Source organism: Castanea sativa, chromosome 5 (assembly GCF_040712315.1).
Source record: "Castanea sativa cultivar Marrone di Chiusa Pesio chromosome 5, ASM4071231v1".
Classification (NCBI taxonomy): Eukaryota; Viridiplantae; Streptophyta; class Magnoliopsida; order Fagales; family Fagaceae; genus Castanea; species Castanea sativa.
Window position 1 is genome coordinate 74,520,098 of NC_134017.1, and position 24,858 is coordinate 74,544,955.

The 24,858-nt window shown below is 33.8% G+C and overlaps 4 protein-coding genes across 4 annotated transcripts; all 4 read left to right on the forward strand.

Moving 5' to 3' along the window:
- Positions 1-489: 489 nt before the first annotated feature.
- On the forward strand, positions 490-1,962 carry LOC142635797 (uncharacterized). Its single transcript, XM_075809879.1, has one exon. It carries the CDS (start codon positions 490-492, stop codon positions 1,960-1,962), a length of 1,473 nt encoding a protein of 490 aa, XP_075665994.1.
- A 27-nt stretch (positions 1,963-1,989) lies between these two features.
- LOC142635798 (uncharacterized) lies at positions 1,990-2,559 on the forward strand. Its single transcript, XM_075809880.1, has one exon. The coding sequence runs from the start codon at positions 1,990-1,992 to the stop codon at positions 2,557-2,559; it is 570 nt and encodes a 189-aa protein (XP_075665995.1).
- Positions 2,560-5,009: 2,450 nt separating this feature from the next.
- LOC142635799 (disease resistance RPP13-like protein 4) lies at positions 5,010-7,085 on the forward strand. The gene has a single exon (XM_075809881.1). It carries the CDS (start codon positions 5,010-5,012, stop codon positions 7,083-7,085), a length of 2,076 nt encoding a protein of 691 aa, XP_075665996.1.
- A 6,127-nt stretch (positions 7,086-13,212) lies between these two features.
- On the forward strand, positions 13,213-14,623 carry LOC142635800 (uncharacterized). Its single transcript, XM_075809882.1, has 2 exons — positions 13,213-13,264; positions 13,353-14,623. The coding sequence occupies exons 1-2, from the start codon at positions 13,213-13,215 to the stop codon at positions 14,621-14,623; spliced, it is 1,323 nt and encodes a 440-aa protein (XP_075665997.1).
- The last annotated feature ends 10,235 nt before the right edge of the window (positions 14,624-24,858 follow it).

The following is a 24,858-nucleotide window of genomic DNA, read 5'->3' on the forward strand; positions in this document are numbered from 1 at the left end:
TAAATGGCTTGTTTTGGTATTAAAAAATATTGGCGAAAATGGGCAATAGGGCGCAAAAAAAATAGACAAATACCTCATTTTCAAAATTATTTGGGCACTTTTGAAATAATACTTTTATTTTTGGGCGAAAAGGACTTTGGCCCATTTTGGCCGAAAAATACCATGTCAGATATATACTCCATGTCAGACATATACTCCAAAAGTGCCTAATATTGTGATCTTTGTCTTTCTTTTCAGTCAAAGGTGTTATTGTTGACCCAAAAAAGGATCAAAAAGTCTAAACATGTTTATTACATCAATATTATATATTTCATCCATTTACTTGAATAAGTAAAGACCAAGGCGCCTTCTCAAACCAAAAAAAAAAAAAAGTAAATACCAAGACTTCAAAAAAAGACTTAAATGCTTAGCCAAAATAAAGGTTAGTAAAAAGAAGATAGACTTAAGCCTTAGACGTGCTTTGGCCTAATACCCAGAGAGAGAGAGAGTATGCAATTACCTATCCCCAAAATTGTCAAGGAGCTATGGAATGCTTGGAATCTCCGGAGCTGTATTCTCATAAGCCTCTGGCTGCAAACAATTTTAGTTCTATTTGCATTCCTCAGAAAACGGACCAGAAGAAAACTGTTACACGGGATCATATGGTTTGCATATTTGCTTGCAGACTGGATTGCACCTGTTGCCATTGGACTAATCTCCAAAAGCGAAGGTGTTGGTTGTGATGGAAAGGGGAATAATGACTTAATGGCATTGTGGGCTTCGTTTCTTTTGTTGCATCTTGGTGGCCCTGATACCATCACTTCTTTTGCTCTTGAGGACAATGAGTTCTGGCTTAGGCACTTGGCTGGACTGATGTTACAGGTTTTGGCAACTGCTTATATCTTCTATCAATCGCTTCCTAACAAGCTTTGTGTTCCCACTATCATGGTGTTTCTTGTGGGAACTATCAAGTATGTAGAGCGAACACGTGCTCTCTTTCTTGCAAGCATGAACCAGTTTGGATGTTCAGTGTTGCCAAAGCCAGTTGCTGGGCCTGATTATGAAGAAATCATGGAGATGCACTTTTCAAATACGTTGGAACAGGTTGAAACACAAGTAGTTGTGATGCCAAGCTCGGAGGTTGAAAATCCTAAAAGATCAGTACACAAAGCTCTCATTTCTGCAAATGGTCCTGAATCCAAAGGTGAATTAGATGCCAGGCAATTAATACAGGAAGCACATCGTCTCTTTGAAACATTCAAGGGTCTTATTGTAGGCCTTCTTTTCAGTTCCAAGAACCGAGAAGAGAGCCGAGATATCTTTCTTACTATAAGTCCAGCTGAAGCATTTAGACTCGTTGAGTTTGAGCTCAATTTCATGTATGAGTATCTCCACACCAAGGTGGTTGTGGTTCGCTGCACATTTGGGTACTTTCTACGCTTTATTAGCTTTACTTTAATCGTTGGAGCATTGGCATTATTTTCAATTGAGAACCACCATGAGTTTCATCATGTTTGTAACTTTGATATCATCCTTACTTATGTCTTGCTTGTTGGGGCATTAGGCCTGGAGGCCATATCAGTCCTAATGCTTATATTATCTGACCGGACCCTCCTTGCTGTGAAGAGTAACTGGAGCAAACTCATTGAGGAAAAATTCTTGAAAAGAAGAAGGTGGTCTAAGTCAGTCTCCCAGTATGACATGATAAGCTATTGGTTGAATGATTCTCCACCATGGACGTATACATTAGCTACTAAAGTTGCTGCTGGGGAAGTACTAGCGAAGATGACTATATTGTGGTTTTCGCATTCAAAGAGGGTTGATGAAGATCTTGAGAGCTTTATTTTCACCGAGCTGAGCTTGAAATCTGGGAATGTAAAATCTATAAGAGCTGCCTGGGATGCATCTTCACAAAGAGGTGATTGGGCTCTTCTACAGACTTCAAGCTATTTCAAACTAAATTGGAGGATTGGGGAGTATTAGTACGCGGAAAGCCTTCTCATTTGGCACATGGCTACTGAGATACTTTACGCTCAGGAAACCAAATCAAGTACTGATAATGATAATGAAAGTAATCGAGAAACTTGCAAATCACTTTCAGATTATATGTTTTATCTTCTTGTCATGAAGCCTAAAATGATGGCCCCTGTGTTAGGCAATTGGCAAATAGTCTTCCAGGACACTTGTGCAGAAGCTAAGCGATTCTTTCACAAAAAGTCAAAAAAGCCCCCCATATCGAAGAAAGCTGATGCCTGTAAACGAATCCTTGAAGTGAATACAAAATACAGATCAGCTAATCTGAAGGGAAATGTAAGCAAATCTGTGTTTCTTGATGGAAGTACCCTAGCAAAAGATCTCTCGGAGTTGAAGACAGACAAATGGAAGCTAATGAGCCGAGTTTGGGTGGAATTGATGTCTTATGCTGCCATTAATTGTAGACCAAATGTACATGCAGAGCAACCTAGTAAGGGTGGAGAGCTGTTGACATTCATTTGGTTACTGATGAATCATCTGGGCTTTGGAACACAGTTCTACGAGCAGGAACGCCAAGCTAGAGCCAAAATGGTCCCACGAAAGTAAGGTCACAAGGACCAAAAATGGGGGTGTGACAGGTTGCTGAGTGGACAGAATTTTTGTTCGGATTAAATAAAGGGGTAGGAATGCACCTCGTTAGTGTCTGATTAGCCACATCTTTTTGTTTTAGCTTAATTTGCTTACAGTTCCTGTACTTTGGTCTTAAATAAATCCAATATCGAGAGAGTTAAGATTGAAATGTTGTTTTAATAATGTTATTTAAATTTTTAAAAAATACTAGCCAGTGAAAAAATATTATAAAAATACGTGTTATGTTGTTTAAACAATAAAAATTATTATTTAAATACTCTTACTAAACACTCTTTTAATCTGCATAAACTCAAGTTATTTTAACCCAAAATTTTAGGTTAATTTCAATTTTATGCTAATTAGTAATTACCCAAATTTAGCTTAATTGTTTCATTGACTATCTAAGTTACATAAGTAGTTGATTAAGATAAAAACTAATAAAAATTTACTATATTATTGTGAAAAAATATTTTAAAATTTATTGTAGCTGTAACTTTTTTTGGAATCTCCCTAACATGAGAAGTGCTATGTAATTTATACCCATCATTAAATTTTTTTCATACTAATAATGATTGATAATAATTTATTTCATAAGATTTATTATAAAATTATTATAAGTACACATTCAATTTCCCTTTTAACATACACGGTAATAATGCAAATTAGAGGCATTAATAAAGCCGATGGAATAGGAGGAACACACGGCAGATGCTTTTTGAATCTTGTCTCGTTTTGTAAAAATAATAAATTAATAATTAAAGCTGATTGGACGTGGTGCTAGTAGCTAATTCGAATTTGTCGAGCCAGCGGTGACGCAATAACTTATCACCCACCGGTTCCATGTCGTAGTAGATTGCGAAACTGGCGCTGACGTAAGAGTCTTCGTTTCTTTTATTTCCAGCCCCCCGCGCGGTACTAATCTTCATAGTTTTATACCATGCACCAAGCAATTCCCTACTAATTAGCATAGAATTAGTGGTTAATTTCAAAGACAAATATTTGATAATTGCCAAGTGGGTTCACAAGCTCTTAGCTAAGATGGTCGTCAATACTATTATTTAATGGCTGGAAGACTTTGAATGGTAGTTAGTGGCGGGCTAGATCATAGTCTAGAGGGAAACTTCCACTCAGAAATGTTTTGACGATTTGACCAACACTTGGACCCCAATGTAGGTGGCTCAATGGTAAGAAGAACATGCTGACCAGAGCCATGTAATTAACTTTTGACGAAAATGAGGGTATGATACATTTGTTTAAAAATTAAAAATTATTATTTGAAAATATTTGTAGAAATACGTGTGAGTAAAAAAGTATATTAAAATATGTGTAATGTTGTTTAAAAACTGAAAATTATTCTTTGAAAACATATACCGAACACTCCCTAAGATTGCCAAGTGTAAGAACTTTAAATTTTATTGAGCATTTAGATTGGCATCCAAGTCCAAGCAGTGAAATGAAATTGAAATCAATTATCAATAAAATTTTAAACAAATTATTTTCTATTATAGTTTTCCTTATGAAAATTCTACATTTTTTTTTGGATTTAATCATATATTTTTAATCTACCTAGACTCGACAAACAGGTCAGATTGGTCCGCTTCGTATAAGAATTAAGTCTTTTTAAATGTTGTATAAACTTATGACCTTTACTCAATGTTGTGAGGATTGGGTGAATCCAATATGAAGCATATTTTCTTGTTCACATACCAAAAGAAAATAAAAATAAATAAATAAATAACTTTATAATATTTTCTTTTTCTTCTTCAATACAAATAAGAGAACAAGTAAACAAATATGCTAAAAATAAAAGTTAAATAATACACACTCTTTAAGTTTACGTGGTCTGAGATTTACTAAACTAGAACCTACCTTGAGCTCATAAACTAGTACCAACGAGAAGAAGCATTTAAAAGAAAAAAAAAAAGTGAGTTTTAATTAACTCAATTGGTAAAAAATTTATAATTAAATAAGAGATTTAAAGTTTAATCTCTGTTTATATCAAAAATTTATTAATGTTTTAGTTTGATAATAAAAAGTTATCTAAACAACCTGCGTAATAAGTTAGAATCTCCTTTAAAAAAGAAAAAAAAAAAAGGAAAAAGTGTGTAACAGTTGATATGGGACAGCTACCTCGTGGTGGGTCAATAATGACAATTGACAAGGGATAGTTTTAGCAGCCCTCTTGATTCCTCCACATTTTTAGACTTTTTAGTCTCTCTACTGTGCCATTTTTTCTCCTTAGTGAAAGGATCCTGGGTCTTTCTTGTCCTTACAATTGCCAGTCAATCAGACTTGCTGGCTCATTATTTTCCTGCCATCTTTTCTCCCAAACAAAGGCTCTTGGCTTATAATTTCTCTTCATTTAGCTGTGTTAATTGCTTCATCTCTTCTTATACATCAGAGTTTCTTTTTTAAGCTCATTATCAATGTCAACCACATCGAGATACACCCCTTCTACTTCCTCTTTTGGGTCACCTTATGTGTCTCTTGGTCTTCTTGCATACTTGAACTCTGGCAAAATAACACCATTCCATACATTCAAAGACGTGGTCATACCAGAACTTCAATGCCATTTATCCAAGGTAAAGAAATCACTTCCTAATCCCCAAATCAAAGATGAAGACACCATTAACGACGAGGTTGAGAAGGACAATTCTAACTGCAATGATGATCCGCATGTTATATTTGGCGAGATACAGAATGACCTCAACTCCATCAACAAGGCCTGTCGTGAACTAAAGCTTTGGGCAGACCGTGTCAACCAAGAAATCCAAACATTGATTCTACAGGGCTTGGAAGATGCCTTCAAAGAAAGAACAGAAGCACTAGAAATTTCCCTCAGAATCGAGCAGCTTGAGAGAACCAGGAAAGTTGTCTCATCGTTAAAGAAGCAAATTTGTTCATCCCCACAACTCTCTCCAGATAGTTTGCAATCTGAAAGCCTTCCTCAGTCCAGGTTTTCTATGAGAACTGACTCCTTACCAGAATCGCCGGGCCGGAAGCCAGAGGAAAACATCAATTTGTTGACCAATAGTCCAACTTTGACAGAATTTAAGAAGAAATACAAAGATCTAGGTGATAGACAACAGAAATGTTTGCTATGTTTCTCTGTTTTCCCTGAAAATGAAACCATAAAGAAGAAAGTTTTGATCCATTGGTGGGTTGGTGAGGGATTTATAGATGGTGAGGCTGCGGAGGAGACTGGTAATAAGTACTTCAACGACTTTATCGACAACGGCATCATTGAGCGCGTACAAAAAAACAACAAGCGCAGAAAAAACTCAGAAAATTGCAAGATGAAACCTTCAATTCGTGACGCCATAATTAAGCTTGCGGGGAAAGATAGGTTTGTCAGTTTTGATTCAAAGGGAAATCCCACTGCTAATTTCTCTTCCTGTCCCAGAGTGTGTCTAGTGAAAACCGAAGATGATTCTTCGCTTCGCGATTTCACTTATATTTATCATTATTTGGAGCATGAAAAAATTCAAACTTTGTTTAATGTAAATGAGCCTCAGCTTAATTTCAGGGTGGGCAGGTTTTCAAAGATGAAGAACTTAAAAGTTCTTCAGCTGGGAAGGTGGAGGGCCTCTGCAAGGCAACTTGTTGAAGTAGAGGGCACTGAGTTCTTGCAAGGTATGAAGAAAATGAAACAGCTTAGGTACTTTAGCCTTCGGGGAATCTCTAGAATTACTGAGCTTCCAAACTCAATTTGCGAACTCAGTAATCTAAGGATACTGAACCTTAATGGCTGTGATAACTTAGAGAAACTTCCTGATGGAATAGGCTCACTCAAACAGCTGACACACTTGGACATGTCCGAGTGTTACTTGATTAGTCACATGCCCAAGGGACTCACTTTTCTCTCGGAACTCCGAGTCCTTAAAGGGTTTGTGATTGGTAAACAAAGGTCCAGAGGCCACTACTGCAAGCTTGCTGATTTGGCGGTACTGCAACATTTGAAGAAGTTGAGCATTCATGTAGATAGAACAAGTGATGAAGCTAAGAAAGAGCTGGATTCTTTTCCACAATTTAGAAACCTCCGGTCTTTATCAGTAGGCTGGTCAAGTATACACAATGCACCCATTCCCACAACAACAGATGTGGCACTGGCAACAATCCATAGAATTGTGAGCAGGGAAAAGTCAATCAAAACACCGGGATCTTCATCACAACGTGTTGCTTTAGACAAATTAGGCCTCCAGAATTTCCCTGATTTCAAGATGCCTGATTGGCTTAAGCGCTTAAACCTGAAGAACCTAAAGAAGCTCTACATTAGGGGAGGAGTATTATCTGACCTGAGCCTTACGAAGGATCACAAATGGACCGTGAAATGTCTACGTTTGAAGTCCTTGCGTCAATTGAGGATGGATTGGCAAGAACTGCAACCTTTGTTTCCAAACTTGACTTATGTGGAAAAGGTAGAATGTCCTGAACTCAGTTCCTTCCCATGTGATGAGAATGGAGAGTGGATTCGCCCTGAATCAGATACGGAGCAGGCTTAAGCATTTTGCCACATTCACAAGAAGTTGTTTCTGTTGTATCTTTGTATCCAATTATTCAGCCCTTTTCTTTTTTTCTTTTTTTTTGGGAGGTAGATTTTCAACCTTTGATGTGATGATTGTTCTTAATAATCATTCTAAGACGTCAATTAGTTTTTTTGATATATGCAAAGATAGAATTCTAAATCTCTTAATGACTTAATAGGGTTTCTAGTTTGAATTTTGTGCTCCAATGCATCTTCAATTAATGTTATGTTTATTTCAATGGATAATATTGTGTAAAGAGTTTTTTTTTTTTTTTTTTTTTCATTTTTTAATGTTTTGGTAGCATTATAAAAATGAGTTAAAGGAAAATTATTTTTAGATAATATAAAAAGTATGGTTTATTTTTAGGAGTTGTTTTTTATTTTTATTTATTTAAAAAAAACTCTATCTCACCTCAAACTAAATAAGAAAAATTAAGAAATTATTTTTCAACTCATTTAAACTTGCTACTAAACATAAAAAAATGAGATAATTTTAATAGAAAATATCTTTTGAAAAATGACTCATTTTCAATAAAACATTATCATTGAAACAAACAACACAAGTCCACAAAAATTAGATGAAGATTTTGTTCATTCTAATCAGCTATTTCTATTACTAAGAAAAATTAATAAGGAAAGAGATATATTCAGGAGCTCTCTGGCATTCCTTTATACTAATTACAACAATATTACAGGTTCTAAGCTCACCAAGAAACTCGGCTACACCTTTCTTCCTAGAGAAATTCGAATTCCTATCTCTCTCTCTTTAAATTTATCAGTTTTACCAAATTTCATAACTCCGTTCATAGGTTCAACTTCGAGGAATATCTTATCCCAACTTCGGACTCCAAATTCTTTCTTCTATTATTAGCGTAACTTTTCTATGACTATAACCTATTTGCAATGTTTTATGAATCAAATCAATTTTCTCAAAGTTCTCCAAATGAAAGTTCTCCAAAAGAATTATGGCCTAAGATTTTTCACCCAGAAACACCCATCCCAACAAACCAATCTATGTCTCCTTTTTTTTTTTTTTTTTTAATTGACCAATCTATGTCTCCACCACCTATATCCTCATAAAGGGCCATCTTGATAGCAGACTGATAAATATTATTGTAGGCAAACCTCACAAAGTACAACCAATTGGCCTAAATATCCCTACAATCTTGTACACATGCCCTTAAGATATTTTCTAGGATCTAAATAGTCTGCTACGTCTATCCATCTTTTGAAGTGCGGAAGATTGTGTAAAAAACACAAGCAAAGTTTATACATAACACAAAGAATTTACTAAATAATAAGTATATTTACAAAAAAATAGCCATATTAATTTTAAACACACAAACACACTAGCCTCATCACATGTGCAAAAGCCGTGCGAAGAGGCTCTTTTTATTTATTTATTTTGGGTTTAATGTCATAATATTTAAAGGTGAGAAATAGATAGTGTCTTAATTCTTAGGATTTTTCTCTACGTGATTTTTCTCTAAGTGGCTAATATGAATGGAAGAAACTATTTGAAACCGAAACTCTTGATATTTTTTTCCAACTCTCATGTAGAGGCATTCGAATTCAAATAGGAAAAGTCATTTGTCTAAAAAATATATATAAAATAATTGTCAGTATTTTTTTATTATTTAAGAAAGAGATAAGGTAATGCGGAAAAATATTCAAAAGAGAGAATAGAGATAGTGTCATAATTTTTAAGATCTTTCTCTATGTGAGAGTTGATAAAAGTTTGAATTTAAAATAAATAGTGATAATTTAGATTGGAGAAGAGAAAATAAAACTTTTTAAATATAGTAAATTACTCTTTTAACCTATTTGCGTTTTTAAAATTGAAATTATTTAACTAAAAGATAAGAGTATTTTAGAGACATTAAGAATTTTTGTGAGAATATTTTTGTATGCAAAATGATGAAACTCAAATAGGGAATCCTGTTATTAGAGGAAAAATGGGCTTTTTCCATTAATTTTTAATCTACGCAACAATTTAAACCTGTTTTAAACTAAAATAGCAGTGTGTCCCTATTGGAACTCAATTTTTAAAAAATTGAGTTCCCCTTATAAATCAGTTTTACCATTTCCAAGGTATATTCTTTACCTGTCTGATTGATTCAGGATTGGTTTCTTTTGAATGGAAATTTAATTCTCCACAACCTTTCTAGAAATAGAGAAAAGCAAATTTCAATGTTTATAGGGCCATAAATGTGATTAAAGTCACTGCTGAAAAATCGTTACGTCTTTTTAGCATTTTCTAAAGGGAAATCATGTTAATACCGGTCGGTACTAATTAGATTTCAATTTGTACCAATCAATACTAATAATTTCTCAATTAATACCGTTTGGTACTAATAAGAAAACTCAAAATGCCGATCGGTAATAATTGGATCGGTAATAAGAAAACTCGAGTTATAAGGAGAACTCAATTTTTAGAAAATCGAGTTATAAGGGGAACTTGATTTTCCAAAATCTTGTTATCCAAAACAAGAACATACATCTAAATAGTTTGAAAACAAGGAAAAATTACTGCATAGTTTAAAAATTAAGGGAAATAGCCCATTATATATATATATATATATATACATATATATATAATTTTGAAACATAGTATATATTGTTGCTACACTTCTATTAAGCCACATCATAGACTTATTTCCATCCCCCTTTCTCTTACTTTTAACTCTTTTTTCTTCTTATTAGTGTCCTAACTTATTGTTACACTTTCTCCAACTTTTCCCCTCCCTTTTATCTTTTAATCTCACCACTACTGTCTAGTATCTACCTTAATATCACCTTTACTCTATCCATTTATCTTCTTTTATTTTTGACTTTTCTTATTCTTATCATTCTACTATAAAATTACAATTTTCTCTTTCATTCTATGCATAGTTTTCTCACACACAAAATGTTATTTCTCTCTATCTTTCTCTCTCTCAATTAGTTTTTTCATTTTTTTGGTGGGTTTTTTTTTTCTTGCATCTCTATTTTATGTTGATGATTTTTTTTTTGGTATTATTTGGAACTCTACTTTGAGTAAATGTGATTAAGTTTTGTGTTTTTAAGTTGTTATATTTTTCCTTTTCTTTGATTACATAGATGTTATCCTATTGCATTATAAAGATAGTATATACGAATATAATGTTATTTTATTATATAACATTACTTGGAAAATTTGTTATTTCTTCTCTTTCTCTCTCTCGCTTATAGCTTTGGCTTTATTTTTATTTGAGTTAATATTTAGTTATTTTGGTAGTTAGAATTTGAATTTATATCAAAACACAATCTTGGCTATGCTACTTACAAATTTGCATTAGGTCCATTTGGTCTATTTTGGTCAATTTCGATCCACTTTGGTCCATATTGGCCCAATTCAATCGACTTTAGTCTATTTGATCCAATTAGGTCCACTACAGTCTTTCAATTCGCCTCGATCAATTTTAGTCCAATTCAGTCCCATTGGACTACTTTGGTCAACTCGATCATGTTCAATCTACTTCGTTCCTGTTTTGTCTACTTTGGTCCTCTTCAGTCTAGTTTAGTCCTTTTCAGTGTACTTCAGTCCAAAGTAGTAAATTCCTGTCTAATTTGGTCCATTTGGTCTATTCAGTGCAATTTGGTCCATGCTAATCTATTTATTCTACGTCAGTCCATTTGGTCCACATCAGTCTTATTCAATCCAATTTGGTCAATTATGTCTATTTCAGTCCAATTGCTAATTTGGTCCAATCCGTTTAAGTTGATGTGCTTATGTAAGAATGGGAAAAGACAAGTTTGGGTTGAGAATACTATCAATTATTTGAGTAATATCAATTGTAATTATATGATAAGTTTTACTTATCATAATAATCTCTTTAAGAGAATGAGAATTTGAATAATTACTTAAAAAATTTAGTTGTACTAAAAGAAATTAGAAAATATAATGCATAATAACAGTAGTTTGAAGAATATTCACCATTTCAAAAAAGTATAATATTAATTAAAAAAAACATAAAAAATTATTAAATTATATATTTTGAAAAATAGAATGATGGAAAATATTTTTTGAAATTGTTTAATTTTTAGGGAGAACAAGTTATCTATTAATTTTTGCCAAGTAGTGCATTCTATGCAAAAAGAATTGAAATATTTGATGCACCTTCAAATGATAAAAAGGTATGGAAGAAAAAAAAAAAAAAACACAATTCAATATGCTATATTGTTTCTTTTCGCTGCACTATTCCAAAATTAACAAAAATAAAAAATAAAAATATTTACAAAAAACTGTAACATCATTAAAATTTAATATAAATGCAAATACTATGAAAAATCTTAGCGATAAATTCCAAACTTTGTAATATCCAATGAAGAATCTCTCGATGCCAATTCATTATTGATTAAAACAAATGATGCAATAAAAGGAAAAAAAATGATAAAAGCTCAAAAATTGAACAAATATGGATGGATTAAACTTCAAATGTTGAAGATAGAGAAACTAATGATGATAACAAGCATCACCATACCTTAATAACAAAGATTGAAGAAACAAAAAAAAAAAAAAAGATTTCGTAATGAAGTTTTTTATTACATCATATAATAAAAATCAATAATATAGAATGAATTAATATACTTTTATCAACTTTTATTATACAGTATTACTCCAAGTTGTTTTAATTATTACTCATTACTTGAAAAAAATAATTATAATAGATATATGTGAGCAATTTATAATTGTTATTTTTTATGATGAACTCATTACTAATAAAGTTTTATAATAAATATGTTATAATATATGTCTAATATTTTTCAAAAACAAATTTACATAAAACATTACAACAGTATCCTTGCATCGCACGGAAAACTTACTAGTTACTATATAAGTTGAAAAGCCTATTGAATAGAAGTGCAAAATTTTCTAATCAAAGGACTTTTAGAGCACTTGTATTAGTGCTTGTATAGTAGAAAAATAACATAGTTTAGCTAACTTATAACCCCAAAATTTACCCATATCAAACTATGCAAAGTTTTGTTAAAATACGCTATAGTAATTAAGTAAATTTATACTGACACTATTTATTTTGCATTTAATTTTTAATTTTTTTTACGTATCTCAAGAATGAATGAAGAGAGTGAATAATAGTTGTTATATACGAAGAAAAAGGAATAATTAAAAGAATCAAAAAAATTTGATATTTAATAAAATATAAAGTAAAATAAATAATTTGATGTGAGATATTTTGAAAAGTGAGTATATAAAAAAAGAAAAAAAAGATTATTATTACACTACAATATATAAGAATTTTCGCATGAGTTGTTGCAAATATTTTATTGGCCGGGTTACCAAGCATCTTCTTGGTTATTTCGTACAATGCAATTCGTACTTTTCTACTGTTAAGAAATTTCTTTCTTTCTTCCTTTCTTTCTTTCTTTCTTCTTTTTTTTTTTTTTTTTTATTTTTTGTTAAGAAATTTCAACCATGACATGACAGTCCCATCTTTTTGGACCCCATAAAATTAATATCATATCTTGAAGAATTACGTTAATACCATATAATTGAGTACAATTTTGTGTCACAATAAGTTATGATTGATAAAGATATGTCAGTAGAGAACACACCTTTTTTAGTTACAACTTATCATGTGAGTACAAAATTATGCCTAATTATATGGTACTAGCCTAACTCTAGAAAGATATTTTTCTGAGTAATGGTACAAGTCCATATATTGACTTCATGGTAACATCCAAGTGTGATTCTTCAAAAAAATTATACGTGATACTACAAACATAGACTTTATTACAAGCTGTTAAACTGATAAATCTTTACTGGTTGTTCTCTACATTTATTACAAACATCACTTTTTATTTATTAATAAATATTCACCAAAAGAAAAAAAAAAATTGTAAATGTTTTGCTTTCCAATTTCCGGTTGTCATAGTTGACTGGTTCCTTGTCTCATTTAGATGAAAAAAAGAAAAGAAAAAAGATTAGTAAAAGAAGAAAGACTAAGCCTTAGTTTTGATTTACCATAATAACAAAGGCAAAAGTGTGAGGAAACAATTCAGAAAGGGAGACAGAGAGAGGTAGAGAATATGCAAGTACCTATCCCCAAAATTTTGAAGAAGATATGGTATGCTTGGAATCTCCGGAGCTGTATTCTCTTAAGCCTCTGTCTGCAGGCAATTTTATTTCTGTTGGCATTCCTAAGAAAACGAACCAGAAGCAAACTGTTACACGGGCTCATATGGTTTGCATACTTGCTTGTAGACTGGATTGCGCCTGTTGCCATTGGTCTAATCTCCGAAAGCGAAGGTGTTGGTTGTGAAGCAAAGGGGAATATTGACATAATGGCATTCTGGGCTTCGTTTCTTTTGTTGCATCTTGGTGGCCCTGATACCATCACTTCTTTTGCTCTTGAGGATAATGAGTTCTGGCTTAGGCACTTGGTTGGACTCATATTACAGGTTCTGGCAACTGTTTATATCTTCTATGAATCACTTCCTAACAATCTTTGGGTTCCCACTGTCATGGTGTTTTTTGTGGGATTTATCAAATATGTAGAGCGAACACGTGCTCTCTTTCTTGCAAGCTTGAATCAGTTCGGATGTTCAATATTGCCAAAGCCAAACCCTGGGCCTGATTATGAAGAGGTCATGAAGATGCACTCTACAGAGACGTTGGAGAAGGTTGAAACACAAGTAGATGTGATGCCTAGCTTGGAGGATGAAAATCTTAACAGGATGAACTCGGTACACAAAACTTCCACTTCTGCAAATGGTCCTGAATTAGATGACATGCAATTACTGCAGGAAGCACACCGTCTCTTTGAAACATTCAAGGGTCTTATTGTAGGCCTTCTTTTCAGTTCCAAGGACCGAGAATGGAGCCGAGATTTATTTCTTACTAGAACTCCAGCTGAAGCATTCAGACTAATAGAGTGTGAGCTCAATTTCATGTATGAGTATCTCCACGCCAAGGTGGTTGTGGTTCGCTGCCCATTTGGGTACTTTCTACGCTTTATTAGCTTTACTTTAATCATTGTGGCATTGGGACTCTTTTCAATTGAGCACCAGCATAATTTTCATCATGCTAGTAAGTTTGATATCATCCTTACTTATGTCTTGCTTGGTGGGGCATTAGCTCTTGAGGCCATATCAGTGCTAATACTCGTACTATCTGACCGGACCCTCCTTGCTGTGAAGAGTAGCCGGAGCAACTTCATTGAAAAAATATTCTTGCAAAGAAGGTGGTCTAAGTCAGTCTCCCAGTACGATATGATAAACTATTGCTTGAAAGATGCTCCAACATGGGCGTCCACATTAGCTAGTTATGTTGGTGCCGGGGGAGTGCTAGAGAAAATGACTATATTGTTTTCTTCGCATTCAAAGAGGGTTGGTGAAGCTCTTGAGATCTTTATTTTTAACGAGCTGAGATCGAAAGCTTCGAATGCAAAGAATATAAAAGCAGCCAGGGATGCCTCTTCACAAAGGGGTTATTGGGCTCTTCTACATACTTCTAGCTGTTTTGAACTAAAATGAAGCATTGGGGAGTAACAGTACGCGGAAAGCCTTCTTCTTTGGCACATGGCTTCCGAGCTACTCTACATTGAGGACACTCAACTAAGTATTGGTAATAATAGCAATACTAATAGAGAAACATGCAAATTACTTTCAGATTATATGTTTTATCTGCTTGTCATGAAGCCTAAAATGATGGCTCCAGTGTTGGGCAATTGGCAAATAGTCTTCCAGGACACTAGTGCAGAAGCTAAGCGATTCTTTCACAAAGAGTCAAACAAGCCCCCCAGATTGGAAAAAGTTGAAGCCTGTAAACGAATCCTTGCAGTGAAAACAAAATACAGATCAGTTGATGTGAAGGGAAGTGTAAGCAAATCTGTGTTCTTTGATGGAAGTCCCCTGGCGAAACAGCTCAAGGAGTTGAAGACAGATAAATGGATGCTAATGAGCAGAGTTTGGATGGAATTGATGTCTTATGTTGCCATTAATTGTAGACCAATTGTACACGCACAGCAACCTAGTAGAGGTGGAGAGCTATTGACGTTCATATGGTTATTGATGAATCATCTGGGCTTTGGAACACAGTTCTACGAGCAGGGACGCCAAGCCAAAGCCAAAATGGTCCCGAGAAAGTAAGGCCACAAGGACTAAAGGAGCCCAAAAAAAAAAAAAAAAAAAAAAGAAGATGGAGGCGTAACAGGTTAGGAGTGGACAGACAATTTTTGTTCAGACTAAGGGGGTAGGATTTCACGGATTCGGATCCTCTCCATTTTTCTTTGAAATGGAGAGGCTCCAATACACGGTGGGGATTTCGTCCAAAATGATCCACGCTCAAAAACTGGACACGTCATTTAAAATGTTAACACCACACTTAACTGGAGTTCAACGCACTTAACTGGGGTTTAACTCAACTGGACAAAAAAAACTCAAGTTAAACTCTTAACTCTCACCAGCCGTTCAAACTCTCTCTCAAATTTCAAAGTTCAAACTCTCTCAACCTCCACTTCTAGCATACTCAACTCAAACCATCAGCAAAAACAAAGAAAAAACCTTAGCTCACTAGAGATCCCGACACCCATACACGCATCCTTTTTAGACCCAGATCAGAGAGAGAGTAAGGGTTGGGGTTTGGAGAGAATCAGGTGTAGAGAGAGACATTGATGCTTTTCAGACCCAAATCAGAGAAGGTTAGGGTTTGGGTTTGGAGAAAATCGGGAAAGAGAGAAGTTGATGATCTTTCAGGTTTGATCTATGGAGGGAAATGAGATTGAGAGACAGAGAAAGAGATTTTGGTTGAAGGAGAGAAGAAGCCACCATCGGAGGTGGTGGTTGCGGTGAGCCAGCCTTGCCGATTTGGTTCAAACCCAAATCAGCGAAGGTTAGGGTTTGGGTTTGGGGAAAATTAGGAAAGAGAGAAGTCGATGCTCAATCTCCATGGCTACCGCTAGCAGCAACCGTGTTTCACTCCACCAATTCCGGCCGTGGTTCCGGTAAAGTTCCTCTGTCTCCTTCTTTGATTTTTCCTTCTTTTAATTTTCTCAGCAAAAAAAAAGATTTTTTAATTTTTAGTATTGTATTAGGATTTCGTTTTCTTTTGATAAAGAAATTGAATTCCTTGTTGTACTTGGAAAAAAAATAATGTGGAATTTGTGTTATTGGATACAGATTGTGTTCAAGTGAAAAGACAACAAAAATAACATAATCTGTATGTATAAATGGTGGTTTACCTACTTGTTTTCCTTTTAAATAAACAAGCATTTATCTTTTGTCATTTTTCACCATGAGAGGACTAAATCCCAAACTTTTACGAAGTTTCGCTTTGCTGATTTAAAGTTGTTATATATTCATCATAATCTTTAAGTTGATGAATGTGTTTTACCATTGTCAAACTAATTCATGAATTTTTCTAATTCATGTTCCATGTTTTTCTTGATTAGCTATAAACCGAAAATTACTTCAAATAATGATTTTTTTAATTGCTTAATAGTGAGCGAGTATTTGCTCTAGCAGACCTTTGAAATAAATTCCTCAAAAGTTAGGAATTTTGTTTTGTCCAAATTGGAGTATTTCTTGATCTGTTTTTTTTTTTTTTCTTGTGTATGACAGTATGATGAGTTTAAGTGTTTATAGTCTAGCTGCTTGTGCAGACTGTGAGCAAAGTAACATTAAGACTAAACATGCCTTTACAAGTATGGTTTTCTTTTTTGGAACTGTCATAAATACTGAATTGTTCATGGTTGATGCATTGTTTCTTTTTTATTCTACTCGTGATGGGTGCATTGTTCTTTTAAATGTCAATGTCAAGTTTGCCTTGTAAAAGTGCAATGTTGGCATGCTTTGACTTGAAATGCTACTATTTGCTAATCTTGGTCTCATATTCTGTTTAGGGTAAAAATTATGGACAATATGGACAAAGTGATGGGTGCATTGTTCTTTTTTCTTGCATATGATTAATGATGCCATTTACAAACAATATTGAAAAACAAGTAACAATAATTTTGTGTATCATGGTGCAGGGCTTCGAGTAACAATTGATTGCAAGCTAGAAAATGGACACTTAAAGACAAGAGGGGTAGGGAAACTCGATGAAGAAGGAAAGTTCAAAGTGTCTATTCATCGTAAGATTGTAAAAGATGGAAAACTGAATGAAGAATGCTATGCACAGCTTCACAGTGCATTAGCTGCACCATGCCCTGCACATAATGGCCTAGAGTCTTCAAAAGTAGTATTTAAGTCCAAAGCCAAAGGAAAATACATGTTTGGGTTGGCTGGTAAACTCAAGTTCTCCCCTGTGACATGCACTTCAACTTTCTTATGGCCTCACCATAAGTACCCACCACTAATCAAGAAGCAAGAGGTGGAATGTATAGTCAAGCAATAAGCACACCAATTGTAGAAGTTTCATGTTATTGCTAGCCAACCCCTATATCTTGGTACTCTACCCTCCCATTCATAAGAGTGTGGTAGTTGTCACCGGAAGCAGGTGAAAGTAGTGAGTTGAGTAAGTCTTGTCAACAATGCTTCGCACAACTAAATACTAACACACTATTGACTTCTGTACTTCTCCACCGCCAAAACACAATGATTATGCAATTCATACAGGCATGCATGAAAGACGGGCGAAAAACGATGAATTTGCCTTAAAAGCTCGCGGGCCTCGACCGATGGTCGTTCCTAGGCCCAGTCAACCACAATCGAAGTGTTTATTTTAATGGAATTTTTGTTATGTGATCAAAGTGTACATTTTAATAAAATCTGTTCATTTTTTTTTATTAAATTCTCTTATTGTCTACTTTGTTGGATTGAATTTTGATTGTAAGGATTGTAAGGATTGAATTTTGATTGTAAGGATTGTGACAATTGTTATTGTAAGGATTGAATTTTGATTGTAAGGATTGTGACAGGTGGAATGTGGATATTTACAGATATTTGTAAATAAGGATTGTGACAGTTGTGGGCTATTGATATTTGTAGATATTTTTAAGTAGGTGTAAGGGTGTACTGCACAAGTGGTGCAGGTAAAGCTGCTGGGGTGTGTATGTAGGTGTGACAACTGTGTGTGTAAGGGTGTGCATAGGTGGTGCGGGTAAAGCTGCTGTGTGTGTAAGGGTGTGTAGGGGACTCTGTGTGTGGGTGTGCATAGGTGATGTGAGTATAGCTGCTGGGGTGTGCATGTGTGCCTGCATGTGGGTACGTGGGAGTGTACAGTCTAGATAAATTGTACTGCTATTATAGGTTGTTAGTTGGTTGGGCCAAGGTGTGTAGCTAGTTGGTTACGTGGAGTGCTTATAAGGAGAGGAAAAGGATTGTAAAACTCATGCAAATAAGGATTGTAAAACTCATGCAAAAGAAAAATTGACACACTAATTAACATGCATATAGCTCAAAACTTAGCTATAAATATTTTCCCCAAACAACAACACTTATATATAAAAACAACTCTTGCCTAGCATAACAATTATGCAGAAAAACATAATTATGCAGAATGTGCAATATCAAACCTATGCAGTAACAGTAATTATGCAGTAACGGTAACAGTAATTTTGCAGTAACAGTAACAATAATTATGCAGTAATAATGCAGAAACAGTAACAATTTCTGCAACAACAAATCATTATGCAGAAATTAATACCTTGCAGAGATACATCAGACATGCAGATTAAGTATTCTATCCAAATAATAAAAAATATAAACATTTGAATGTGACTAAGTTTTGGACCATCAAAACTCCAGTCCTAAACTAGGAAAATTACAAAACAAGAGCACTTAATCTCAACATGTGTCATAGATTATAAAACATGATCCTAAACTAGAAAAATGGCTTGACTTTATGAACCATCGGATTCCATCCACTTGTAATACGTTCTTGAGTCAAGGAACCTCCACTTGGAACACTTCCTTGAGTCAAGAGAACTCCTGCACCATTAATTTTGTCATTGGAGCCTACAACACTTGATGTATTCTCTAAATGTGATGCTAATGCAACACTTGCTGATGAGCCTCCCTGATGTGCTGCAGAACTTGTAGAAGCCGACTACAAAAAATCCAATTACACATTACACATATCACAAGCTTAACATTAAAATTATTAAATCATGCATCTAAACTATTATTAATATCAAAATAAAATATATAATTGTAAATATCTTTACCATTAAAATTTGTGTAAAACTAGTAATATTTCCAGAAGATATATCCTCAGTTTTCTTTTGTGCCATGACGTCATGTGCATATATTTCCTGTAAAAATTGTACTAGTTTAGCAACAATAATAGTATACTATATTAATGTGTAAAAATAAAATAGAATGGTGAAAATAAGGATAATTGAAGATTACCTCCTGCACTTTTCTTTTCTTTGTTTGCTTCTTTGATGTGCCTTCCTTTGGTTTCCTCATCTTTTCTATTCATGATTTTATCCTATGCTTTTTATTACGATAAACCTCTCTTTTCTTTATCCCTTTTGGTACAATCGTAATCGAAGCACATAATTGATCTTCTTTGTCTGCAAAATTGGTGGAAGGCATAATGATGTCTTCTTCTACATTAGCTTTGCAATTCCTAAGGTCACAAAGTTTTTTGTTTTTTTTTTCCAAATCTGCAATTGCTAAGCTTAGAATATTATGGCCTTCTTTAGTTTCATATGCCTCATTCACCAATTGAATATATTTTGGACATAAATCTCGATACCGATCTACATATTCCAGTCGAGTATTAGGCTTAATGTTATGTGTTGTGCAATTTTTTCCGCTTCCATCTTTTGCATCTCTTCTCCACCTCTTCATGATATATCTATTAGGAATCAACTTGATATCCAATATATCAAAAACTTTCAAACCATGCCTACATAAAATACCAAATAACTCAAACTTTTTGCAAGTTCAAGATAGAGTCTCATCTAATGGATTCCACATGACCTCATATTTTCCATTTTGACTGAAAACTCCAACCACAGAACTATGTGTTTGACTCACATTGCGTTTTAGGATGGAAAGTGCCATTACCTCTTCAACTTCTATCTGAAATAAATCAAACAACTTAGGCGTGTACACTGTTGCTACTTGGTTAAGCACAGGAGAGCTTTTGAGCTTTAATCTTGGAAATTTCTGTCTAGAGTTGTATTCTGCTTCTAACTCCTTATCCCGCTTTTGATTGACAACTGTTTCAAAATAAGTGAAAAACTCTACTATATTGAGATTAGTACGCAAGCAATCCTTCAAGTCAGCATTGAAACTCTCACTAAGCTGGGTTGTCTTCATTCCTGCAGTGAAAGTTCTCTTAACATATGCTTGAACCCATTTTTCCTTCAATTTAAATAGATCAATTAGCCATTTATTTTCATGAACATCGTACTTATCTAGCATTTCATTCCAAGCTGTAAGAAACTCATCTTCACCATCATACTCATAGATACATGCTAAGAAATCAGCATTCTGTCACATATGCCAACTACACAATGCATGATATGTCTTAGGCATGACTACTTTTATTGCAGCTAACATTGCTGCATCTTAAGTTGTGAAAATAGTGATTGGCTTCTTTTCAGACATTGCTTCTAAGAAGGTCTCAAATAACCATACAAAAGATTCAATTGTTTCATCATATAAAAGTGTACCTCCAAATACAACAGTTTTTCTATGGTGATTGAGACCCAAAAATACTCCAAGTGGCCTTGCATCTCTATTTGTGCTATACGTTGTATCAAACATTATTACATCACCGAAGTGGCTATAGTCAATGATCATTCTTGCATCAGCCCAAAAGATATTAGTAATCAACTCTTCACAGTCCAATTGAGTAGCAAAATAATATGAAGGATAAGTTGATGACTAAAATATCTTCCCAAGCTAGCAGCTGCCCCATGCTCCATGTCTCTCTGTTGCTTAGTGCGTAAGTAGTTTTTATGATCTTGCTTGGTAAAACCAAGATTATCATATCCACCAACTTGCTTACTAAGAAGCTCATAAGATTGCTTTAATATAAATCCCGATTCATGTGCCAAATCAATTTCAATAGCATGAGTTGCAGCCACTTTCCGTTGTGATGGCATCATGTGCACAGTTGATGGAAGGTGGAGATAGTGGTTATGCTTAGCAATAAATTCACTCACCACATATTTTTTACTATCTCAATTAAGTACAATAACCAAACGTGCTTCATAACCACATCTCATTTCTGCTTGTGGATTCTTTACATTCTGATCTCTCTTGTCTTTGCCTCAAACTCTCTCCTTCACACACACAAATCTCCTTGAAGTAACCACTCCAGTCTTTTTACATTTATTTACATACTCTTTTCTAATACTAAAACCAGCCTTTCTACCAAATTCATTATAAAAACCATATGCAATCTCATCCGCTTCAAACTCCATCCCTTTAAATGGGGTAGATTCCATGGGCACATTAGAAGGAACATGTATTCCCATCATTATCCCTAAAAAAATTGAACATAAATTTATTATAACTTTCACCTATCATTTGTTTTCAAAACAGAGATGATGTAAAAAAAAAATGAGGATGTAATGAATGATCAACATACTAATGAGGATGTACCTCATATGAGAGAAATGTTATATATCTTTGTTACTAAACATAAAAATTGAAGATGACCAAGCATGATTTCAACTCAACTCACTCAAAGGCCAGTCAATTTAAACATGACAGTAATAAACATGTTCTTTAAAATCTTGCGTCCATAATATGCCATCAAGAATCATTATAAAGCAATCTTCTTATTATGATTAAAGAACTTATTTATTATGAGATTTTTTTTTTTTCAAAAGAGAAACTTGTTAATTGAAATATCTAAACCTTGTGATCAACACCACAACAGTATCCTTTTGATCACCTCTCTATATATGTCCATAATCCACATTAAGCGTACAAGTAATCATTTTTTAATTTCACATAAACTCATCATTGATACTATTTTCTTATGAACCGATTATAATAGACTATATTAACAGCTGTGGAAATATATATATATATTTTTTTTTAAATTGTGCCACTAAACTTATTGATTACACTATGAATTAGGATCATGTGTGTAAGGATTTTAGTGTCGATCCATTCCATAACATTTAATGGTAATAAAATCAAATTTATTGATGTAATTTTATCCGTTTGAAAATCTAGTTAGTTTTTTAGTTTATACTTTCCTAATCTACTTTCCGAAGTGGTTTCTCCATTAAAGATATTCTTCTTTGATTTTCCACTTCATCACCAAATGTTATGTCATGCTTAATTGTGCTTTTTATGTTACTTATTGATTTGTTAATTGCTTAACTATAGTGAAAAATTAATTGTCTAAGTGGATCACTTCACCAATATAATTTGATAATTTTGCTCATTAATTCACACTTGGGTCTAAACAAAAATTTCAATGTTCAATCTTATTTAATTATATGAAATTTTTAAGGAAGACTCTAACTTGCGTCCAACCATCAAAACAACAATATAAACTCCTGAGCTTGTTTCTCTGTGTGTAGCTTTTATTGGTGGCCATCAAAACAACAATATGTTCAAGAAATTTTCAATGTTCATTTTCTTATGTTAGGCCCACGTAAGCTTGCTTCTTTGTATGTACTAATAAAGATTCAATCTTTATCTCAACAAAAAAAAAAAAAAAAGATTCAATCTTTATCTCAACAAAAAAAAAAAAAAGATTCAATCTTTATCTCAAAAAATTAAAAATACTCATAGAATCATCCAGCCATTATAAAGATTCAATCATTATGTCAAAAAATTAAAATTAAAAATTCAGATAGACTCTAACTTGCATCCAGCCACCAAAACAACCATATAAACTCACCAAGACAACAATATAAATGCAAAAAAATTATCAAACATCAAATAAGATAAGCATAAACAAGTTTTACTGATATACCTCTGTTTGGCAAGATAGAAATAGAGATGTCTTCTCTAAACCTTCTGTGAAGCTTTTTTTTTTTTTTTTGGTTAAAATCTGTGAAGCTTTGAACGTGGGCTACCTCTGTTTCACTTTTCCCTCTAAAAGGTTTTGTTTTGTTTTGTTTTTTTTTGTTTTTTTTTTGTTTTTTTCCAGTGCACGGATATACTTCTGTGAGGATCTAGTGAAGCTTTTGTTTTTTGGTTAAAATTTGTGAAGCTTTGAACGTGGGCTAACTCTGTTTCACTTTTCCCTTTAAAAGGGTTTTTTTTTTTTTTTTTTTTTTTTTCAGTGCACTGATGTATCTACCTCTGTTTCTCCATTTCTAGTGCACGGATATACTTCTGTGAGGATCCGGTGAAGCTTTTTTTTTTTTTTTTTTTTGGGTTAAAATCTGTGAAGCTATGGGCTAACTCTGTTTCACTTTTCCCTCTAAATTTTTTTTTTCCAATGTATCTACCTCTGTTTCTCCATTTCCCTCCAAAAAGGTTTTTTTTTGTTTGGTTGAGTTAAACCCCAATTAAGTGCATTGAACTCCAGTTAAGTGTGGTGTTAGCATTTTAAATGACTTGTCTAGTTTTTGAGTGTGGATCATTTTGGACGAAATCCCCACCGTGTACTAGAGCCTCTCCATTTCAAAGGGACATGGAGAGGATCCAGATCCGGATTTCACATCATTATTACCTCCCAAGGACCCAAAGTTTCTCATGTTCTTATATTCTTTTATGTCTGTTTTGCAGCATCTTTTTGTTTTTTCTGATGTGCTTACAATTCCTTTCCTTTGGTCCCAAATAAATTCAATAATGAAAGATTTGATTTGCATAAACTCTTGTTATTTTGACTCCAAATTTAACTGCTAATGTCAGTTTTATGCTAATTACCAAATTTTAGCCTAATTGTTTATATGATTGGCCAATTAACACAAGCATGCATGGATACACATATAATTAATAACAACCATAGAAAATAAAGAACCCATAGCACATTGAAGTGTTTACAAAGAGGAAACTCCGAGTACCAAGCAGGGAAACTTCTCCATAATGTGTAACCACCAAAACGATCCACTAAAGAAAATAGTTGCATAGTTGCAGTACATCTTGCATACAAAACCCTTTGAGTTATGAGGTAACAATGTTCTCAAGCCTACCAAATTGCTCACAACTGTCTCTGAGTCCTTTCCTTCCTCTAGTCATCGGATTTGCAATTGAACTTCAATTGCAATCTCCAAGTCTCCTAGGTAATTTTAGGTAGCTCCAATGGTTCTTAAGCTCCAAATAACACACAAAACTTTGAGGTTGTTATGGAAGTAATGGTTTTAATCTTCTCTCATGAAAATTTAGCAATTATAGAGGAAGAAGGTAGAGAGATAAGAAGGTTTTCGCTTTAGGGTTTTCGGGTTCTCTCTAGCTCTTCAATATGGGTATTTTCTTGCTGAAATTCATGGGGAATGAGAATTATATAGTGAGGGTAAGGCTGGAACATTAATAAAAAAAATCACAACAGAATTTTCTTAAATTTAGCCATTTTCATAGGACAGAGAGAGGGGCAAAATATCGTACAAATTATTGCACAAACTTTTTGTCAAATGTTTTTCAACTTATGTTTTCATATCACAGCTCGCCTGGCAAAACCAATGTCGTAGGAGGGAACTTCTACAATATTACTTTCAGCACATGCAGCACATCACTTTGAGCCACATCAGTGTAGTATTTTGGTTCATTTTGATTCACTTTAGTACACTTCAGTGATAGTTTGAGAGGAGAAGTTTGTATAAAAAAGATAAGCTACTTCATTGACAATTATGTCACATTTTTAGCTTAATATTAGTAAGTTATTAATAAAATTACATTTT

What these genes read in the sequence shown, in the direction of transcription:
- LOC142635800 (XM_075809882.1), top strand. Translation starts at nt 13,213, where the DNA reads ATGGTATGCTTGGAATCTCCGGAGCTGTATTCTCTTAAGCCTCTGTCT. An exon ending in TCTTAAGCCTCTGTCTGCAG is followed by an intron (nt 13,265 to 13,352) that starts GCAATTTTATTT and finishes ACTTGCTTGTAG; the next exon opens with ACTGGATTGCGCCTGTTGCC.
- LOC142635799 (XM_075809881.1), top strand. Translation starts at nt 5,010, where the DNA reads ATGTCAACCACATCGAGATACACCCCTTCTACTTCCTCTTTTGGGTCA.
- LOC142635798 (XM_075809880.1), top strand. Translation starts at nt 1,990, where the DNA reads ATGGCTACTGAGATACTTTACGCTCAGGAAACCAAATCAAGTACTGAT.
- LOC142635797 (XM_075809879.1), top strand. Translation starts at nt 490, where the DNA reads ATGCAATTACCTATCCCCAAAATTGTCAAGGAGCTATGGAATGCTTGG.